At 50.9% G+C, this 19,574-nt stretch overlaps 1 protein-coding gene across 5 annotated transcripts in view; it reads left to right on the top strand.

Moving 5' to 3' along the window:
- The window catches only part of NACC2 (NACC family member 2), a 52,982-nt gene extending 33,649 nt beyond the window's left edge, over window positions 1-19,333 (top strand). For 3 of the 5 annotated variants that reach the window (XM_021543611.3, XM_021543614.3, XM_021543616.3), the window contains exons 2-6: window positions 2,619-3,542; window positions 11,221-11,388; window positions 13,939-14,044; window positions 14,325-14,422; window positions 15,669-19,333. In XM_021543611.3, the coding sequence (XP_021399286.1) occupies window positions 2,681-3,542; window positions 11,221-11,388; window positions 13,939-14,044; window positions 14,325-14,422; window positions 15,669-16,168 (1,734 nt within the window). In that variant the 5' untranslated portion in view covers window positions 2,619-2,680 and the 3' untranslated portion in view covers window positions 16,169-19,333. Of the gene's footprint in view, window positions 1-151; window positions 214-1,375; window positions 1,757-2,618; window positions 3,543-11,220; window positions 11,389-13,938; window positions 14,045-14,324; window positions 14,423-15,668 lie in introns of those variants that run through there. The other 2 variants (XM_021543615.3, XM_021543612.3) reach the window with 2 other exon arrangements.
- Window positions 19,334-19,574: the final 241 nt, after the last annotated feature.

The following is a 19,574-nucleotide window of genomic DNA, read 5'->3' on the forward strand; positions in this document are numbered from 1 at the left end:
TGGCACAAGGGAAAACGCTCTGGGCAAGGGAGAAATAAGCAAAGGGAGGCCCCACCCTCTTTCCCAGAAAAAAGCACCAAACATGCTCAATAAATGCGAAGGTAATTTAAAATCTGAATCCAGGAGACAATGTGACTGGGATTTCATTACTTAAGCAAATGGATTTGCTTTTAGTGGATTCAGCCACAGACTGAAAGAAGCTTTCCCCAAGGGGTAAACATTTTTCCTGCATTTGAAAGGCTTTCTTGTACTGGGGGGGGGATATGGGGGGGCAGGAAGCAGGACTGTGGCTGGCCAAGGAGCACCTTTATTTTGGGCAGATTTGGGTGTTCCCAAAGCTGTGCTTTTGGGGGGGCTCTTGGGGTGGGATGCTGGGCCAGGTAAGAGGATGCTGGATCAGGCAGGAGGATGCAGGGGGTGTTGAGGGGATGCAGGAGGATGCTGGGGGCATGTGGGGGTAGTGCAGGAAAATGTTGAGGCTATGCAGGGGTGATGCAGGAAGATGCTGGGGGGATGCTCAGGATGCAGGGGGATGCTCAGGATGCAGGAGGATGCTCAGGGATGCAGGAGGACGCTGGGGGGATGCTGGGGGTGCAGGGGATGCTCAGCACCCCTGCTCCATGCCTTCCCCTGGCCGCAGGAGTTAACCAGCAGCAGTGCCAGCTCTGCAGACTGTTTGGAATAGTTTAAATGCTTTGACACTCTGGATGTACTAGATGGCAGGGGAGGCAGTTTACAGCGTAATTCATATGCAAAACTGCACTATAAATTTAAAACCTGTCTCAGTTGCCGTGGCACCACTAAGCATTTCATCAGCATACAGTACAGTATTTCTGCCATCTTTGTTTGCATTGCAGTGACTCATCAAAAGTCTGTCTTGTACCAACACTGAGAGCATTCCTCTGGCACTGATATTTCTCTGTTTTTAAAGCTTCGGTTTGAAACTGGCATTTACTTCAGGTCCCTAATCAAAGGGCTCTATTCATTGCAGAGAGCAGCCTGAATGTTAATCTGCATCCGGCCTATTCATTTAGATGCTGTGCGCTGCCGGGGAGATTTGACTTGGTAAAAGCTTGAGCTCCAGCAGATACAAACCTAGCTCTTGATACTATATTTTATTTTCCCCCTCCCCCGAGCAGCCGGTCGGGGACAGGAGCCCCTCGGCAGCGGCCGCGCCGGGGACGCTGCTCAAGGTACGTTCGCTCCCGGCCAGGCGAAGGCACCGCGAACTTCCTCGCTTGGAAGAATTTTTTTTTTTTTTTTTTTTTTAACCATGCAGATACAATTAAATTGGCTCTGAGTGTGTTCCCTTTTCTTCCTGTTACCCCGTGGCCTTGCAGATAGGACTTTTTTTTTTTTTTTTTTTTTTCTCCCCTCGGCAATGGGAACAGAGCAGTTCTTTGTGGGTTATTATTTTCTTCCCAGAGATTTTTTTTTTTTAAATCTTTCTCAGATAAACTTCTAATTTTTTTTTCCTTTTTTTTTAAAAAAACAAAAAATCATTCTTCTGAGCTTTCAGTATTAGTTCGATGTAGTTTTTCTTCAGTGGTATTACAGGCAGGATTTGAAATCTCCTGGACTCTTTGGGGAGGGAGCACGGGGGGGGTCTGGTGCATCCGCAGTGATTTGCTCCGCTGGAGTTTCAGCGCCCAGGCTGCACCAGCGCTACCTGCTCCGGCTTTGCGCACCGGCTCCCTTCCAGCGCCAGCCTCTTGTTTTGGGAGGTGGAAGCAGGAATTCTGCCCGTGGCCACAAGGTACAGCCGGCCCCGAGGAGCGGCCGTGGTTGGGATGCGCAGCCGGAGCCGCCGCCTCCATCCCGGGCTCGCTCCGCGCGTCCCCGCTGCCGGTACCGGGGACACCGGGCTGGGGGCTCTGCCTGCCCCCGGGGCTGGGCTGGGGCTCCCCCTGCCCCGCTCGGGGTTTGGGGGAGGAAAATAAGGAGACAACTTGGTAGGCGGCTCGCTGCGGCAGGCAGGCACGTTGGTTTGTTTTATTGGGGCTCAAATATCTGGCTTAATTTGGAGCTAAGCCTCGTTTTGTTGGAGGATGAATCTGTTGAGAAGGGGTTTAACTGTTGAAATGCTCCCTCTTTCTGGTGCAAATGGGAAGATTGCTTTTCAAAGTGCTTTTTCCTGGGAGCTCTCGCTCCGGCAGAATCCTGTATTTATTTCGGGCAGAATGGCACATTGTTTTATAAATATCTTTTCTGTAGTTTCAACATAGCTGCTGGTTGTTGTGTTTCTTATATAATGCTACCGAGATCTGTCTGAATGCCTTTCGTTTGCTTTACTGTTCTCTCCCATTATCGTTCAGATTTTCCTGCATAAAGTAAAAACCCCCAGGGGAATAAATCAGTGGTGCTTATTTAAGCAGACCACAACTTGAAGGAAATACTTGCCTTTTTGGAATATCCTTTGCCATCCACCAATGGCATTCCCAACGCCGCTCAAAACCATCGATAAGTAAATTTTGTAAGCGACTGCTTGTCCAGATTGGCTCTCGGAGCTCGGCGTGGAGCCTTTGATGTCGGGTGAGGTGGGTTCCTGTGCTCCTGCCTGCTTTGGTGAACTGTCTAAAAGCCTTCTTCCTTTCTTCCCTGCCTTCTCCCTTTTTCAGATGTGCCCTACTTTGGATATTCCTGCATTGAATGTCTGAGGAGCTCCGGCCGATCCTGAGCCATGTCGCAGATGTTGCACATAGAGATTCCCAACTTTGGGAACACCGTTCTGGGCTGCCTGAACGAGCAGCGGCTGCTGGGGCTGTACTGCGATGTCTCCATCGTGGTGAAGGGCCAAGCCTTCAAGGCTCACCGGGCGGTGCTGGCCGCCAGCAGCCTCTACTTCCGAGACTTGTTCAGTGGGAACAGCAAAAACGCCTTTGAGCTGCCGGGCACCGTCCCCCCGGCTTGCTTCCAGCAGATCCTGTCCTTCTGCTACACCGGCAAGCTGACCATGGCGGCCAGCGAGCAGCTGGTGGTGATGTACACGGCGGGCTTCCTGCAGATCCAGCACATCGTGGAGAAAGGGACGGACTTGATGTTCAAGGTCAGCTCTCCCCACTGTGACTCTCAGACCACCATGATCGAAGACCCCAGCTCGGAGCCGCAGAGCCCCTGCAACCAGCTGCAGTCGGCCTCGGCGCCCTACGTCATGTCCCCCTCCATGCCCATCCCGCTCCTCACGCGCGTCAAGCACGAGAACCTGGAGCTGCAGGCCCTGCCCGGCCTGCCCGGCAAGCGGCCGCTCGAGCCCGGCGCCCGGGACGGGCCCGGCGGCGCCGGCGGCGCCAGCGCGGGGCCGCTGAAGCTGTCGCGCGTCTCCTACTACGGCGTGCCCAGCCTGGCCACGCTGATCCCCAACGTGCAGCAGGTGCAGTACTCGCAGGGGGAGCGCACCAGCCCCGGCGCCAGCAGCATCCCCACCACCGACAGCCCCACCTCCTACCACAACGAGGAGGACGAGGAGGACGACGAGGCCTACGACACCATGGTGGAGGAGCAGTACGGGCAGATGTACATCAAGTCCTCGGGAGGTTACTCTGGTAATGGATGTCTCGCTCCTCGGGGTTGTGGGATTTGGGTTGTTCGATAGGATTTTGTCTTTGGGGGTTTCGCTGGTTGGGTTTTTGCCCCACGGAGGTGGGTTTGGTGCTGATGTCCGGGTGTGGCGTCGCTCCCCAGCTGGGAGACTCTTCAGATGAGAGGCTGCATCATCCACCAGGGTCACTTCAGCCTTTGCTTTTTGGCTGAGGCTGCCAGCAAGGAGCCTGGTGGTTGCACGAGCCCTGTGGTGGTGACATCCATCCCGAGGTGGTGGCTGAGCTCACCTGCCCTGGGTCATCCAGCCCTTTTGGCCCAGGGCAAGGTGGTCACTCTGGGAGCTGTCTTCTGTCCTGGCTTTTTAGAAGAAGAGTTTCCAAAAAAGTGATGAACATGGGATGTTTGGAGGAAGGGAGAACATCAACTAGATAATTTTTATTGAAGTTAACTAGGAATATCTGCAAAAGGAAGGAAAGATGGACTTTTCTCCCCACTGCCTGAAGTGCCCCTCTCTCCTTTGCCAACCTTGTCCCACACATCACTGTCAGAAAGGGAAAAGCATTTTTGGGGCTTGATGTTCTTTTATTTCCCCATTACAAACATAATGCCCAGAACTAAATAAAATCCCTCTGCTGCCCTTCCAGAATCTGGGATTAAGGGATGGGTGCGAATCCCTCGATGGGCCTCAGACAGAGGAGGCAGCTTCCCTTTGGTGCTGCTTGTCTGGGAGCTGCTGCTCAGCCCCAAGGTGGGCACAGGGACACGAGAGGTCCTTTCCCTCCCACTTCCTTGGGCACACAGCCCCTTTCTCTGGCACCTTGCAGGGCTCAGACCCTCCTGAGGAGCCAGGACAGGTGGGGTGCAGGTCCAGGGGCTCAGTTCCAGGGGGAGATGCCCACTGGGTGCTGTCCTGTGCGCATCCCACATGGAAGCATCTCTCACAGATGGAGCTGGCAGTGTCCCACATGGAAGCTCAGCCTCGCAGTGGCCTCCTGGTGGGAGCTGCAGGTGTTTGTGGCAGCAGCTTTGATCTTCTGGAGCTCCCCAGGGAGGGACATCTTTCCACAGGCTCCGGCTGCTTACAGCATCTCCTCGCCTGGAGCTGCTTCCCTGGCCTGGCTGCTGAGATTGCTGCACTAATGTTGCAAATATTTGAACTCTGGTTCATTGATGGGCTTTCCTCAAAGCCATTTGATTTTAGTCTTCACCAAGGAACAAGATTTGGCAAGTAGGACAATTTTTGTTACATAAAACAGATAGGCTTCCTTAGTACTGAGAATGGTCTCACCCCCACACACTGTCCCATCCCATCCATCCCATCCCAGCCAGACAGCAAGCAGACAAGCAGTATTTTCCAAGGTGTTTTTTTCACTAAGCCATATGAAAAAGGGGGAAAACATAGCAAATTTGCTATTTGAATATTAGAAATATTTGTTAGGAGAAGTGGACAAGCAGTTGTAGGAAATGAGCCTCAAAAGCCTGAGTGTTCTCCCTGTCCTGCTTCAGGTCCAGTGGTTGGGATGGGGCAGGAGAGGAGTGGGATCAGGGGTGGGACAAGGTCAGGGTCTCCTCCACGGCTGCTGCTGGAGGCAGGCTGAACAGGAATTGTGCTGTTGCCCACTTGTTTTGGGTTTATTTTGCTTTTCCCCCACTGTAGAGCCTGTGGTGAGTAATGTGGGTTTGCCTCCTTGGAGCAGGGGGGTTATGCCCTTGGACTGTGTTTTCCATCCCTGTCACGGGGCCAGTTCCTGCAGGAACAGAACAAAACCAATTCAGAAGGCAAGGACAGGAGCAGCCTGGGGATGGTGCAGGCAGCAGCTCTGAGGCTGTCCCTCATCCATGTCGGGCAGGAATCATCCCAGCTGGAAAAGTGAAAATCCCAGCAGCTTTCTCAGGTGCCACTGGGAGATGCTGCAGCCCTTGTGCCAGAGCTGGGCATCCCACAGCCAAGTTTTCCTGCTTGTTTTCTGTAGGGAGAACCAGGTGGTGATGCCAGGGGCCATGCAGGGAGGAGGCAGGTTGTAAGGCTCTAAATATCCCACATTTCTGCTGAAATTCCTCTTCTGCTCCTGCTCCTTTCGGGGGAGTTTCCTGTTTGAAATAAGGCAGCTATAGGTATCAGGCTTCCTGGAAAAGAGGGCACGCAAAAAAGAGATGACAAAAAGTAAAAACTAAGCTGTTCCTTTATGGTTTGGACTTGTAGGACTAACTGTGTTTTAATTACTCGGGATAAACTGTACCCTCTCAAAAGGTGCAGAATAATGAAAGCATAAGATGGAAGAGAGAAGGCAGCTAATCCTGCTCCTGGCATGGAGATCCCGACAGCCTCACAAAGGCCTGGGGGAGGGGGAGCCCTTTAAAAGAGGGATTGCCAAGGTTTCCAAGAGCCCTGTTTGTGAAAACAAAAACAAAGCCAAAGAGGAGCAGAGCAGACGAAGCTCTGAATTTCAGAGAGGGTTGCTGGATTTTTCTTTTCCTTCTTTTTCTCTGCATTTTATTTCCCCATCTGAAGTGTTGGTGCTGGTGAGGGTTGGTGGGACACTAGTGACAATTTTCATCTGCCTTCAGCTCCACCCACCACCCTTGGAAGGGTCACCAATCCTCTTCTTGCCCCAAGGCTGGGGGTTTTTAATTTATTCTCTTCACCCCTTTTTGTAGTCAGAGCCATTCTGAATTTCCAAAGCTGGATCAGATCCCTCCAAATCACGGGATCATTAAGGTTGGAAAAGGCCTCCAAGATCAAACTTTGACCAAAGAGCACTGAGTGCCATGTCCAGTGGGCACCTCCAGGGATGGGAACTCCCAACACCTCCCTGGGCATGCCTGAACACCTTTTCCATCAAGAAATTCCTCCTGATGTCCAACTTGAACCTTCTCTGGCACAGCTTGAGGCCGTTTTCCTCTTCTGGGAGAAGAGGCTGGTGCCACCTGCAGTGGTGGCACTGGTGTGAGGGACCAGGACAAGTGTTGGACCTGCAAAAGGAACAGCAGGATGAGGCCAGGATTAAACACAGGAGGGTGATGCTTAGGTGGGTGGCAGCTGTAGGAAGAGCTGCCTCAGTTTCCCCCCAGGCTCTGGCCACGTTTGGTGGCCGCGGCGGCGCGCCAGGCTGGGAGCACTGCGGTAAAATGGCTCCTCGCTCCATAACTAGGTCTGGTTGTGGAGAACATGTGGGCCTCGAGGACACGAGCGAGACTTAATGAGGTTTCCAGCATCTGATCTGAGGAACGCGCAACTCCAGAAAATATTAAACAAAAGCAAAAGTATTTTTATCCCTGTTAATTACAGCGTCGTGGGCCTGAGCTGAAGTGGGTTTCAGCAGGACTTGCAGATGCTCGGCGCTTTTCTGCACCGAGCCGCGTTCTTGTCAGTCAGCTCTGCTGAGCAGATGCAGTTAATTTAATTTTGACAGGCACCAGCAAAGTTGTGTGAGGGTCCGTCCTCCTCCCCTGCTCCTGCTGCACCGGTTTGCAGGGAAAAGGGAAAATTTTTATGCAGCAAATGGCTGGAATGTAAAGGCTGGACTTGAAAGTTATGAAATCCTGAACTGACAAGAGCACGCTTCATTAAAAATTCATCTAAAATAGCCATTACAGAATAGTTGTGGTAATTAGCTGAGAGAATAGTTTTCTCTCCTGGCCTCTGATTCCTGACAGCAAGGAAAGAGGGCAAGGAAGAAGCCAGAATCCCAAATGATGCAGCCCGTGCAGCATCCCGAGCGGAGCCGGGCACGGCGCGCCGCAGCGACGTAAATCACGGCAGCGACGCCGGGAATTGCAGCGGGATGGAGCAGCTGGCTGCCACTGCAGGGACAGCCACCTGATCCTGCCAGGCCCCTCCGGTCCCTGGGGTGGCCAGGCTGTCACAGGGAGGATGCTCAGCAGCAGAGAGCTCGTGGATTTGTTTTAGGAAATGAAGCGGCCGAGGGCTGCGCCGGTTATTCACCAGAGCGCTTTGGCTTTTTGCAGAGGGAGTCAAAGTGCTGAAAGCCAGGCTGTGTGTCTTATTGTGACAAAGTGGGGACTGGTCACAGATTGGACTTGGTGGTCTTGGAGGTCTTTTCCAGCTTGAGTGGCTGTGTGGTGGCACTGCCCCACCCCGACCCCGGCACGGTCGGAGCCGAGCAGGGGAAGGCTGAGCCCCACGCCGGGGGCACTCAGCCTCTGGCCTTTTTTGGCATTAAACTTCCAGCCCCATTTTCCTCCCTCTGAAACCACAGATGTTTAATTTTAGGCTGGCAGATGTTTCACTCCTGGCTGAGATCTGAGGCGAAGGCAAGATAGGGGTATTTATAAAGCGGTAATATTTTTCCTATACTAATTCCAGATTACCTCCCTGTATAAATAGGTCACAAATCAAAGGGCTGCATTTCAGCACGTTGGTATAAATGTACTATTTGGGAAATGTAAACTCTCCCCGTTGGGACTCTGTGATGGATCTATCCCGTGGTGCTTGCGTGTGTCCTCTGCTACAGGTTTACATCTGCAGCAGATGCTGGTGATGCTGAGGCTGAGGAGGGAAGATATTTTTGAGGTGGTCCCACTGCCAGTGGAAAATGGGCTGATGGGAGAGAAATGTTAAAATATTGCTGTTTGAAAAGAGACTTCTGGCCGTGTAGGGAACAGGGGAGGATCATCCACGTGTTTGCATCCGTGGTGGAGCAGGTGGAGATGGATTCTCCAGTCTTTTCTTCAGGGCTTGAGTATGTGGTTACATGTTGGGACTCTGTAAACATCAGTTTTTGGGTGAGGCTCCGTCACTGATATTTCTGTATCTCCAAACCCCATTCCTAAACCAGAAACAGTTGTTTCTTACCCACAGGAGCACCTTGATGTTCGTGCGCAGTTTGGAGAACCCAAACTGGTAGGAATTGGTCTTCATGACTCATTTTGAAGCCCTGCTGTTTGGATTGTCAGGAAGTAAGGAGATAAGTGAGTGCTGGGGCCAGGTGTGTGTCCAGCAATTCCCAGGCACTCACCTGAGCAAATCCAGCCCAAAACACCTCAGGTGGGACATGCAGAAGTCCCAGTGTCACCAAACCATCCTGGGCTCAGCACTGAGGTGCTGTGAGGGATCTCTGGAGTGTGTTTTAGGGATAAGGAGTTCACCTGCCCCAGCATCATGCAGAGCCTGGAGCCATGGAGCATGGACCCCTGAGTTAGTTTGAGGCTGTTTCTTCTGCCAAAAAAATCCAGGAAAACTGATATTTCCCATTCTGCACCACCTGTTGCAGCTGCAGCATCCAGCTAAGTTTGGGATAAAAGCATATATCCAAATAAATAAAACATTCCAGTGTTTGGCTGGCAGCTCTCGTGGCTTCCTCTGTAATGATTTCCTGCCCCTCTCTGCTGGCTGGGAGCTCCTTTCTTGTCCAGGAACAAAACTGTATTTAACAATACTTCCCATTGTTTGCCCTTTCATTCAAAGGGAAGGAGCCGCTGCCCTCTGAAGATACAAATTAATTAGAAGCAAATACTCTCCTGTTCTCCGGAGCAGAAAGGCCAAACAGAGTGGCTTTCTGTGCAAACATGGGACCAAAGTGGCTCTTGTGTCCTGCTCCTTTACATAACTGATTGCTATCTGCTCAACTGAGGTGCCACTGAAAGCCCCAAATCTCTTTTTGGTTTGGTATCGTTGATTTTGTGCTAATGCTTGGATGGAAGCAAACTCCCCCAGAATGATTCACGGCCGTGTTTAATAAGAGATTTATAGACAGCGAGCCAGCAGGACAGAGGCAACCAAAATCCAGCAGTGGGTCGAGTTGCACTTGGTCTTTTTAGCTGAATTTTAATTTGGTTTTTGAAGTATGGTGCTGATGGATATTGGGGGTGCTTTTGATCTGAATCATTGGTTAAAGTAAAAATGAAGTATTAAAAATTCAATTTTAATAACCTGGGCAGAGCCCTCTGCTGGGATGGGATTGTGTAGCTCACATATGCAGCTCCTAGGGGTTGTGTATTTAATTTTACCTCTGGGAGATGACTGAGGTGTCCCTTCCTCCCCTCAAGCTGCCCTGGTGGCCCTGCCTTGCCAGGGAAGGACAGCAGAGCAGGATTGGTTCCTCCATACCCTTTGCTTCTGGTTTCTTTAAGCTGGAAAATATCAGTATTTAAGGGGATATGGTTTGCTTATCACTCTTTAAAAGCCTCAAAACAGAGCTGGTCTTTGGGATTCTCCCTTGGTGGGAGCTGACCCCCATCTCCAGTGGGATCTTGGGTCTGGGATGCTGGGAATATTACAGCTGGGAACGGCACAGGTTTCACTCTGATAATGGGGCTGTGATGGCACAAAGGGTTCAAAAACACCCTGTGGGTTGTTCTGCTGCTGCTGGCTGCTGTCCCCCTGAGCAAGGACCATCCTCCTGCTATTCCAGAATCCCTCCTGGCTGCTCCTGGGGGACAGAGGGAGCCCTGAGGGTGGGGATGCTCCCGAGCCTGCGATAGGATGCCACAAGCCAGCACGGCACCGCGGGCATGTCCTACTTAGAACACTGCTCCCTTTGTCCCCCGGCCATCGCCCTGGGTTACTGCAGCAACAAGTCTGCAGAACTTGTTATTTTATCTGCAGAGAGGAAAAGTGGCCCCCAGAACTCGGGGAGAATGGCAGGAAAAGACACCTCTGGAGGAGGGCAGGTTTTGAGTTCAGAAACGCTCATTGCTGGGGTTTCTGCTTCTCTCAGTGCTCACAGATATTCGAGCACAGAGCTGGGTTTGGGTTTGTACGTGGCTCCTGCCACGTTATCAAAGAGTTTTGGGGAGAAAAAGGTGGATCATGGCAGAGCTGGGCTGCAGTTCAGCCCTGAAATTGTTCCCACCGTGTCCTGAAGTTGATGGGTCAGCCCTCGTTGCTGTCAAAATTGTCATTTTAAGCAATCCAGTGGTCTTGGACTGTAAATGTGCTTCAGAAACCAATCCTCTGTGTGCCCACAATACCCAGATTTGGAGGGGCTGGCAGGACAGCCCAGTATTCCCAGCTTTTCCATAGTACTGGTTGCTCCTGGACAGTGGTGGGATCTGGAGATGGTACATCAGAGCGAGTTGGGAAAATCTGGTATTTTGGTTTTGAAGCTACATCTTAATAACATTTTTTGCCTTGTTGATGGGGGCTTCTTTTGTTACTGTGAGGAAAAGTTGGCCTGCAGAAGGCAGAGGAAGAGAAGGTGGGCTGGAGGTGGCCGGTGGGCGCATCTCAGGAGAGGCTCTGCTGACCTTTCTCAGAACAGAGGCACCTACAGGGTCTGGATTTTAACTTCAGCAGGAAAAACCATCCAGAGAAGTAAGGATGAAACTGCTGCGGATGTTCATCGAACTGGGGCAAGTTACTGCCTGTTTAGAACCCCCAGGTGGAATTCCTGCCCCCCTCCTGGGGTGTTTGGGGCAGCAACTCCGTGTGCTGCGCTTGCTGAGCGATGCCAGCTGGGCAGAGCTGTCCATTTTCACAAATGATTAACTCAGGAGAAATTAAAGCATAATTAGATTCTAAGAATCCCTTCTGCAGAACCTGAGGCTGCCGTGGAGGGGGAGACCAGGGGATTTTTCCAAGCTTTCAGGTGACACCTGCCCCGTGGTTGGACATCTGGAGTGGGGAATATTTCCAAGCGCCGCGTGAAGAAGTCAAATCTGACCTTCTGTCAGCCTGGTGACAGGTTATTTTAACGTTTTTCCCTTTTCATTTTGAAGTTGCCCAAGAGAAGCCGGAGCAGATCCCGCTGGAGAACCGCTCCTGCGTCCTGATCCGCCGGGATCTGGTGGCTCTCCCTGCCAGCCTCATCAGCCAGATCGGGTACCGCTGCCACCCAAAGCTCTACTCCGAGGGAGACCCTGGGGAAAAACTCGAGCTGGTTGCAGGTACCTCTTCTGCAGAATGCCTTTGGGTTGCTGCTGTTGTCCTTCTGGAATTGTGCTCTCCATCTTGCTGGAGTTGTGTGCCCTTGCTGTGTCTTTCTGGATTATTCGTCGCCGATCGTCTTTTGAAAAGTTCCGAGTTTCCTTTAATTTGCTGACGGAGAAATGTGTCATTAACAGGATTTATTCAATTGAATTAATTTAGCATTTTAATTGAATTCTGCAGCTTGTGTTCTTCCTGCTCGGTGTGGCTGCAGCGAGTCTGTTTTCATTTAGAATCACAGGTCTAAAAATCCAACAAACTCCCCTCAAAAATGACCACATTATAAGATGTACAATGCAAAGGAGATAAAATTTGTGTCAGTGAACAAGCTTTGGAAAACCTGTAAAATTTTCTTTATCAATTTACTAAGTGGTCAAATGCTGCAGCAGGAGGAGAAGGAATTGTGTTTGGTCTTTTCTTCTGTCTTTATTTTCATTTTGGGGGAAATTTACAATATTGGGAGAATTTATTCCTCTATGAAAGATTTCTGGCCAGTGTGAGGTGAAAGACGGTGCTGTTTAGAGTGCAGAGCTGGAGGAGTGAAACCAGGTGGCTGTGCCAGCCCAGGCACACCCAGCACTGCACAGAAAGTGGAAATAATTCCAGTGGAAATAATCATAATCTGCTTTTAGAACTTCCCCCCAGCTTTGCTTTGCAGTTACCTGGCTGTGGGGTTTTCCCTTGGATGTAGCTGTGTGGGGATGGCTGGGCAGGACATCCCAGACCTGCTCCCAGGTGGGGAGGTTTGATTAATCCCTGCAAAGTCCTTGGTCCAAAAAGGACATGTGGCAGCACAGTCCATCCAAATCAGTTCTTCTTCCCTTCCCTTTCTCCCTTGGTGAGTAGCATGATTTCATTTTCATTCTGGAGAAGCAGTCAGGATTTCAGGGCATGCCCACGAAGGTTTGCAGCTGATGGAGGACTGGACTTCGATGGAAGGCAAAGCACAGAGTACAGCCACAAGTATTTATTTTGTATCTGGAATATTCATTTTGTACCTATTTCCATTTAATGTGAGACTTCTTAAAACCATCAAGTGGTGCAGGTTATTTTCACAGTCAGAGCTGGAAATTGGTTTGAGGCAACTCTGCTTGATTTACATTTTTCAATCTGAGAAAAAAAAGTAGATTAATATCACTAACTGATAGTGGCTGCCTGGTTATTTTTCATTTATTCAAGTGAAGTTCCCCTTGCTGGTGGCTGGTGTTCACTCTGATGCCTTATCTCTCAAAATACAAAATAAACTCCCCTAATTCCTGTCTCAGACCTGGAGGGGGGGCTTGATCCTGCTGTGAAAGTTTTCCTCAACTCCTCCAAGTGGGAGTGTTTTCCTTTTGTTTCTGTTTTTTCATTACTACAATTGATTCAGCAGACTTGAGCAGCCCTCTCTGAAAAAGGGTCTTTAACAAGGCTTGCAGTCTCCACAGCACACTCGAGGGAGGGACTGAGACTGTTACTTAAAAAGAACCAAAAAACTCATTAGATGGAACAGAATACAAGGAAAGTTCCTGGTGAGACGTGGCATGGCTCAGAGATCCAGAGGGATGCTGGATCCTGGGCAGGGTGAGTGTCCTGGGGTGCCTCTGGTGCCAGGGGAGGTGCAGAGGGGCAGCTCCATCCAGGAGGCCAGGGACAATCATCTTCCCTGGAAATCCAGGAGGAGATGTTCCTTCTCCAGCAGATGCTTTTATATCTCAAGAACAGAAGTGTGTTCTGGATCCAGCTATGACCCATTATTTAATCTTAATTAAAAGCAAAGACCAAAACCCTCTCATGTAACAGAATGCTTGAAAAATGGGATAACCTCTCCCTGGAAGCGATGCCGAGGCAGGAGCAGGTTGGTCTGTGAGCAGAGTGAAAAGGTTTGATATAAAACCTGCTGCAAAGTACTGCCAGACCTCTGGACGTGTCCAGCTGCTTTGCACAGGGCTCCTTTTTCTTCCAGAAAACATCCTTAAAGGCAGCAGGTTCAAAGGCAGCAGTTGCTGTGCATTAGAAGGAAAATTCCCTGCTCACCAGAGGTATCAAGAGGTGATGGGCTGGGGTTTTGGAAGCAGTTAGATCTGTAACCAAGTACCTCCTTGTGTGCTAGATGGGCTTTTTCTTTCCTTTCCAGCTCTGTGTTCTACAGTCCTGCACTAAAAAAAAAAAAAAAAAAGAAAAGGCCAAATGGATTGGGGTTTTCTCACTTCAGAAAGAATAAATAATGTGATCTGTACATATCAAATCACAGTGTAAACCTTGCACTGTGTGCATTGGTGAGAAAATAAGAATCCTTTCATTTGATTCCCGTAGACTTCCTGCCTGTACAGATAAAATTAGGAGTTGTTATTGCCTGGGACTTGCCAAGGCCCCAAGGATTTGCCAGGATTTTCCAGAAATCCCCATCTCCTTGTAGCAGCAGGTGAAGAAGAGGTTCCCAGCAGCGAGGAGGAGCTGGGGGTGGCTCGGGGGTGGCTCTGTGGCTGTGCCAGGGGTTCATTTTGGATTGTCCCTCTGCACCCTTGCAGGCTCAGGCGTTTACATCACCCGGGGGCAGCTGATGAATTGCCATTTATGTGCTGGTGTCAAACACAAGGTCCTGCTGCGACGTCTCCTGGCCACCTTCTTCGATCGGTAGGTCCCGTCCTGCTGCTCCTCCTGCTCTCCCAGGGGGTTCTTTGCCTTCACCTCCCAGGGGTTTAACCCCGTGTCACAAGTGCTGCATCCTCTGCACTCAGCCCCGTGCATTTGCTTCGTGATGCTTGAGAGCTTTATTCCCTTTCCATGCACATTTCCAATTCATTCCTCACCTTAAAATCCAGGTGATGCCTGCAGCAGGAGCTGAAGGGAGGAGGGCAGGGCAGTGGCTGTCCCCTGTCCCCTCTCCCAGGATGTCCCTTTGCCTTCCCCACAGGAACACACTTGCCAACAGCTGCGGAACTGGAATCAGATCCTCCACGAGCGATCCCAGCAGGAAGCCCTTGGACAGCAGGGTCCTTAATGCAGTCAAATGTAAGGAGAGGGGTGTTCTGCTGCTGGGGTGGAACAGCATGGCCCAGCCCTGGCCAGGGAAGGTCACTCTGTTGTGTGATAACGGTGGAATTGGGTTGTAGGAAAATCCATTTATTTTTTAGTTTGCATCGTTTTTTGATTGCCCAGAGAAGCTGTGGGTGGGATCTGCTCTCCATCAACCACTTCCCCTTCCGTCACCTGTGGATACCTGGAGTGTTTGGGACAGGAGGTGCTGGAGAGGGAGGAGCTGGAGGAAACCCTGAGGGGTGCAGGAAAATCTGTTCACCATGGGCTTCATATGCAGTGGAAATCACTGTGTTCTCTCACCTTGGCTGAATTCTGGGGAGTAAATCTATGTGTAAATATTACTGTGCTGGAAAACAAAACTCTTAAGCAATTTTTGAAATGCAGTTTTTCAGATCTGGAAGAGAAATCTTTCCCCTCCCTAATTGTGAAGTCCAGGGGCCTTCCAGCTGCCCTGGGAGATCTGTGACATCTGGTGAAAAGGGATAAGGGGGCAGATGTTCAGCAATGGTTGAACATGGTGGAGTCAGCTCCCTGTTAGCAGTTTTATCCTAGAGTGTCCCGACTCTGGACTTTCCAGCCATGGTCCTTCCTGAGGGGAGCTGGAAGGGCATTGCTGTTGTGTGCCAGGACATGAGATGGGTTCCTACTGCCTGGATTTGTCCCTGTGCTGACAGTTATTCACCGTGGCAGTTCCTTGGATGCTGCTCCATAACATCAGGTGCTTGGCTCCCGCAGAGGAGCAGGGCACGAGGGATTGCAGGGCCCCTGCAGCTCCCATCCTGCTGGATGTGCCAGCAGAGGGATGCTGGAGCAGCCAGGCTGCCGGGCCACGCAGGGGTGGCGTGAGGAGAGGGACAGGCAGAGGACAATCCCCTGGGCAGCCCCTCAGCTCTGACATTCCCTGCAGCGCTGTGGGTTTAGGAGCCGTTAATGGAGCTGCTGCTGGGGAGTTTGTGGGATCTTTCTCTTGTCCACCTCTGGTTTGTGGCTGTGGGGCTCCCCACGGAGTGAGGGGCCCTTCTGCATCCCCCTCCCTCTGCCAGCCGTGGTGTTCATAGCTTCAGCTCTTCTCCCTTCGCGGTTGTCTCCGGCTGAGGAGCTCCGTGTCCGTGGAGAGCTCAGGTCCGTGGGTGAAGCTCCGCTGGCACCTGGGAGCCCGGGCTCACCTTTGTGCCGCTCCCCGCCGCAGCCTGAGCCCCGTGTCTCCCTGTCTTTGCAGTGTATTGTCAGAATTTTGCCCCGAGCTTTAAGGAGAGCGAGATGAACGTGATCGCGGCCGACATGTGCACCAACGCGCGGCGCGTGCGCAAGCGCTGGCTGCCCAAGATCAAATCCATGCTGCCCGAGGGGATGGAGATGTACCGCACCGTCATGGGCTCCTCCACAAACACTGTCCCCCTGGAGCCCGACTTCCAGCCCAACGCTGCTCAGGCCTTCGAGCAGCGCATCTATGCAGAGAGGAGGAGCGAGGCGGGGACTATAGTAGCCTTGAGAACTAACACAGTGAATGTAGAGCTCAGCAATGGATCCAACCAGTCCTTCGAGCAGGGCGAGGACGCCGAGGGCGCCGGCTCCGTGATCCAGGAGGCAGCTGCCACGGATGCCATGGCGTCGGAAACCCAAAGCACTCCGCAACCTTTCGAACAAGCTTCGGGCTCCTCCAGCCGGCCCGAAACCCCCGTGAGAAGACAAGATGGTACTTATGGAGGGACTTTATAGAGAGAGCAAACATTTCATGACCTATAAGGGATCTGTAATACTAAAGCTGCTTGCATGCATTACTAATACAAAACAAAAAAATGTGATCAAGCCACTTACCTACTGAACTGCTACTGTTGCCTGAAAAAAATGTGATTTTTATTCTGCTTGTATTTAAAATTTATGAAGGAAATAATCGCATTCGTTATACTGTAAATGACTAGGTCTGTGGCGACCTACTTAAAAAAATATTGGGCTCCTTTTTTGATATTCCTGAGGTTAGTCTATAAGATTGTAGCTTTTTCTTTTTTTTTTCCTTTCCTTTCCTTTTTTTTTTTTTTGGGTTTTTTTTTGTTTGTTTGTTTTTGTTTGTTTAAGAAGGGGAGGAGAAAAGCTAGCCACCCCCCACCCACCACCACCCTGTCATCACCCCATCCATCACTCAGCTCAGAAGTAAAGCCATCGTTAACCTTGTCCTCTAAGGAGAGTTTTGTCACTGAACAGGAAAGCGAGGCGTGTTCGGGTGCAGGTGCTGTGACTGGCCGCGTTTGTCTCGGGAAGGGCTCGAGCCAAGTGGGATGGGCTGGGGGAAATCGTGGCAGTGATGGTGGCCAGACCCCTCTGGAGGCAGGGGGAGCCTGGCCGTGGCTGCTGTTGTCCCGGGGAGGTTCCTGCGGCTCCCTGGAGCGGGGATGGCTCCGTGGGAGTTCAGGCTGGCGCGTGTCGGGAGGACTGCGTGGGATGCAGGTGGAGAGCCTGGCTGCCCTTGTGCTTGTGGTCTGGTTTTTGCCCAATACAGCTGGCTTTGGGTTTGGTTTCTCTCTCCCTTCCTCCCTCCCAGCCACTCCTTTTCCTTCGCTTCTCCGTGGTTGCACCTTCACGTCCCCGCTCCTGGGCTCTGTCACCCCTCTGCACCCCAGGGCGTGCAGGTCCTGGGGCACCCACTGTGAGGGGAGGAGTCCCCCCTCAGCCTGTGAAGGGATTTAGGGAGGAATCTGAGCGTGGAGAGCGTGTTGTTCTTGCTGCAAAGGGCACAGAGTCGGGAGCTCGTGGCGTTGGCTCCTGGCAGCATCCGCACCGGAGGCAGAGCTCAGTGCGTGCAGAGCTCACCCTCTGCCCCCTCCCTCCTCTCCAGGCCAACCAAATTTTAATCATTTGGAGTGTACTGGATGCAAAAATTAAAAAGAAAAAATGAGCTTTGATCCCTTTTGTGAAGAGGTTTTGGGGAGGAGGAAGTGCTTTGCCTCCTGCTCGCCCTCCCGCAGCCCCTTCTGGGAAAAACCCAATGTGGAGTTATTTGTCTTTATTTTTGTTGTTGCAGGCTGATGTCCCCAGGCTGTGGTGACTGTGGTGGCCTCGGGATGGGACTTGTGGGTGTCCCTGGAGCCTGATGGGCAGCAGGTACCTGCTCTGTCCCTCACCTTTACAAAGAAGTGAGCAGAGTCTGTCCCACAGAGCAGGACCCTGCAGCTTCCCCCGAGGGCTGGGGCCAGGCTGGGGGTCCCACGGGGGATGGGGACAGTGACATTAAAGCCAAGTTTGGCTTTTTCCTTTCTTTCCTTTCCTTTTTTAATGATGGTTATTTTTACTGTGACTTAACGACCTGCTTTAATGACACTTGCAGCTTGTTCTCTAACACGTTGGGGACTAGGAACAAGGTGCACAAAGGGTCACTTTTTGGCTGCTGTGGCTGTGCTCCTCTTTTCTTTCCTGCTTTGATTCCCTAATCCAGACAGCGCTTTGCTCAGGGTTTTCTTCCTTATTTGTACTTCCATTGGGAAAGGGGGAGCGGGGAGAGGATAACCCAAATTTTGGCCATTTGTTTTGTTTTCTTTGATACTTGAAGCAGTTTTTTTTGCATCGTAACTAACGAGGCTGCCCAGCCTGTGCCACTGCTCCTGACACAACAAATCAGTAATGAGGGCAGTCCTGCCCCACGTTGGGTTTTGGCACGGCTTTTTTGGGGGGGCTGTGATGCCCCAGACCAGGTTTTGGGGGCTGGTGCAGGTGCAGAGGTGTGGGATGCTTCGGAGAAGTGGGAATGGGCTCGGCTCTATTTGCACTTTACCCACGTCACTAAACAAACCCGGGGACCACGGGCTGAGCTCGGGGGGCTTTGTCCCCAGCCATCCCTGGGGACACGGAGCAATTCCTTGGGTTGTCCCCATGCCCTGGGGACAGCTGCTGGAGGACAGCTCAGCCAGCCTGGCGGGGCTCAGGTTTGGCTGAGGACCCTCCCGATCCCCAAATCTTTGAGTTTGCCAAAAATTTAAGGCAAAGCTGGGAGCGGCTCCGGGTGCCGGAGATCAAAAGTCGTCCCTTGTGTGTGTGTCTGTGTGCATATATATAAATATAAATATAGAGAGAAAAGGTATTGCAGATGATTCTTCCTCCTCCTCCTCCTTTTTGGCACTTGCTGGGGGTGGGGAGCAGGCTGAGCCCCCCGGCTGGGGGCTGCACTTGGCTGGAGGGATTTATTTGGACCAAACCTGTTCCCAGACAGCCGGAGGGGCCACCGGGGGGGCAGCAGCAGAGTACTTGAATGGCTTAGGACAGAGAGTCTGGAGAGAGTCAAGTTGCACAGTGAAAATATATATTTTTATACCTAGCACAACTTCCTGTATATTTTGGGGTTTTTTTTCTTTCTTTTTTTTTTTTTTTTTTCATTTCATTTCATTTTTTTTTTTTCTTTTTCCTGATTTGGGTTTGTTTTATTAATTATTATTATTATTATTATTATTATTAGGAAGGCAAACTTCTAAAATGTGAAGGGCGTTGGGTTTTTCCTTATCTGGTAGATGAGGGCAAGCATTTTGCACTAATGTTTCCTGTGTGTGGAGGATTAATGATATGTTTGAAAATGTTATATGGCAATGATTGTATTCTTCCGAGAAAAAAAAAAAAAAACAACAAAAAGGCAAAAAAAAAAGAATAACCCCTTAAAACTGAATGTAAGGTGAGAACAGAGCAGTCCATCGATTGTATGCGGCTTTCCTGAGTGCCTTAGAATTTTTTGATCATTTTTTTTCCAAGGAAAACAGATTAAGAAGATCAGATCATAACCGACTCCTTCCTCCTCTTTGTTTACGACACTATTTTAAATTCTAGAATTTTGGGGCTGCTTTATAATGTGAATAGGAACCTGCATTCATCTAGGTCTGACAGTGTAAAATCAGAGCATCAGTATTTATGGTATGTCTGCACCTTTATTCTTATGCTTGACTATTAGCAATATTACCTGTATATTCTATATCTAAAGTTATACCAAGCACCTTTAACGAGCGCAGAGTTAAAGCACCCGAGTTCCCCGCATCTGCCCTGGCGTAGGACCAGCTCCTCTCCTCCTCGTTAGCGCTAATTAAACACCGCTTTGCCGAGGGGCTGCGTGACCCTCTGCCAGCCCCGCTGCCGGGGACACGGGGACATT

Source organism: Lonchura striata, chromosome 22 (genome assembly GCF_046129695.1).
Source record: "Lonchura striata isolate bLonStr1 chromosome 22, bLonStr1.mat, whole genome shotgun sequence".
In the NCBI taxonomy this organism is placed as follows: Eukaryota; Metazoa; Chordata; class Aves; order Passeriformes; family Estrildidae; genus Lonchura; species Lonchura striata.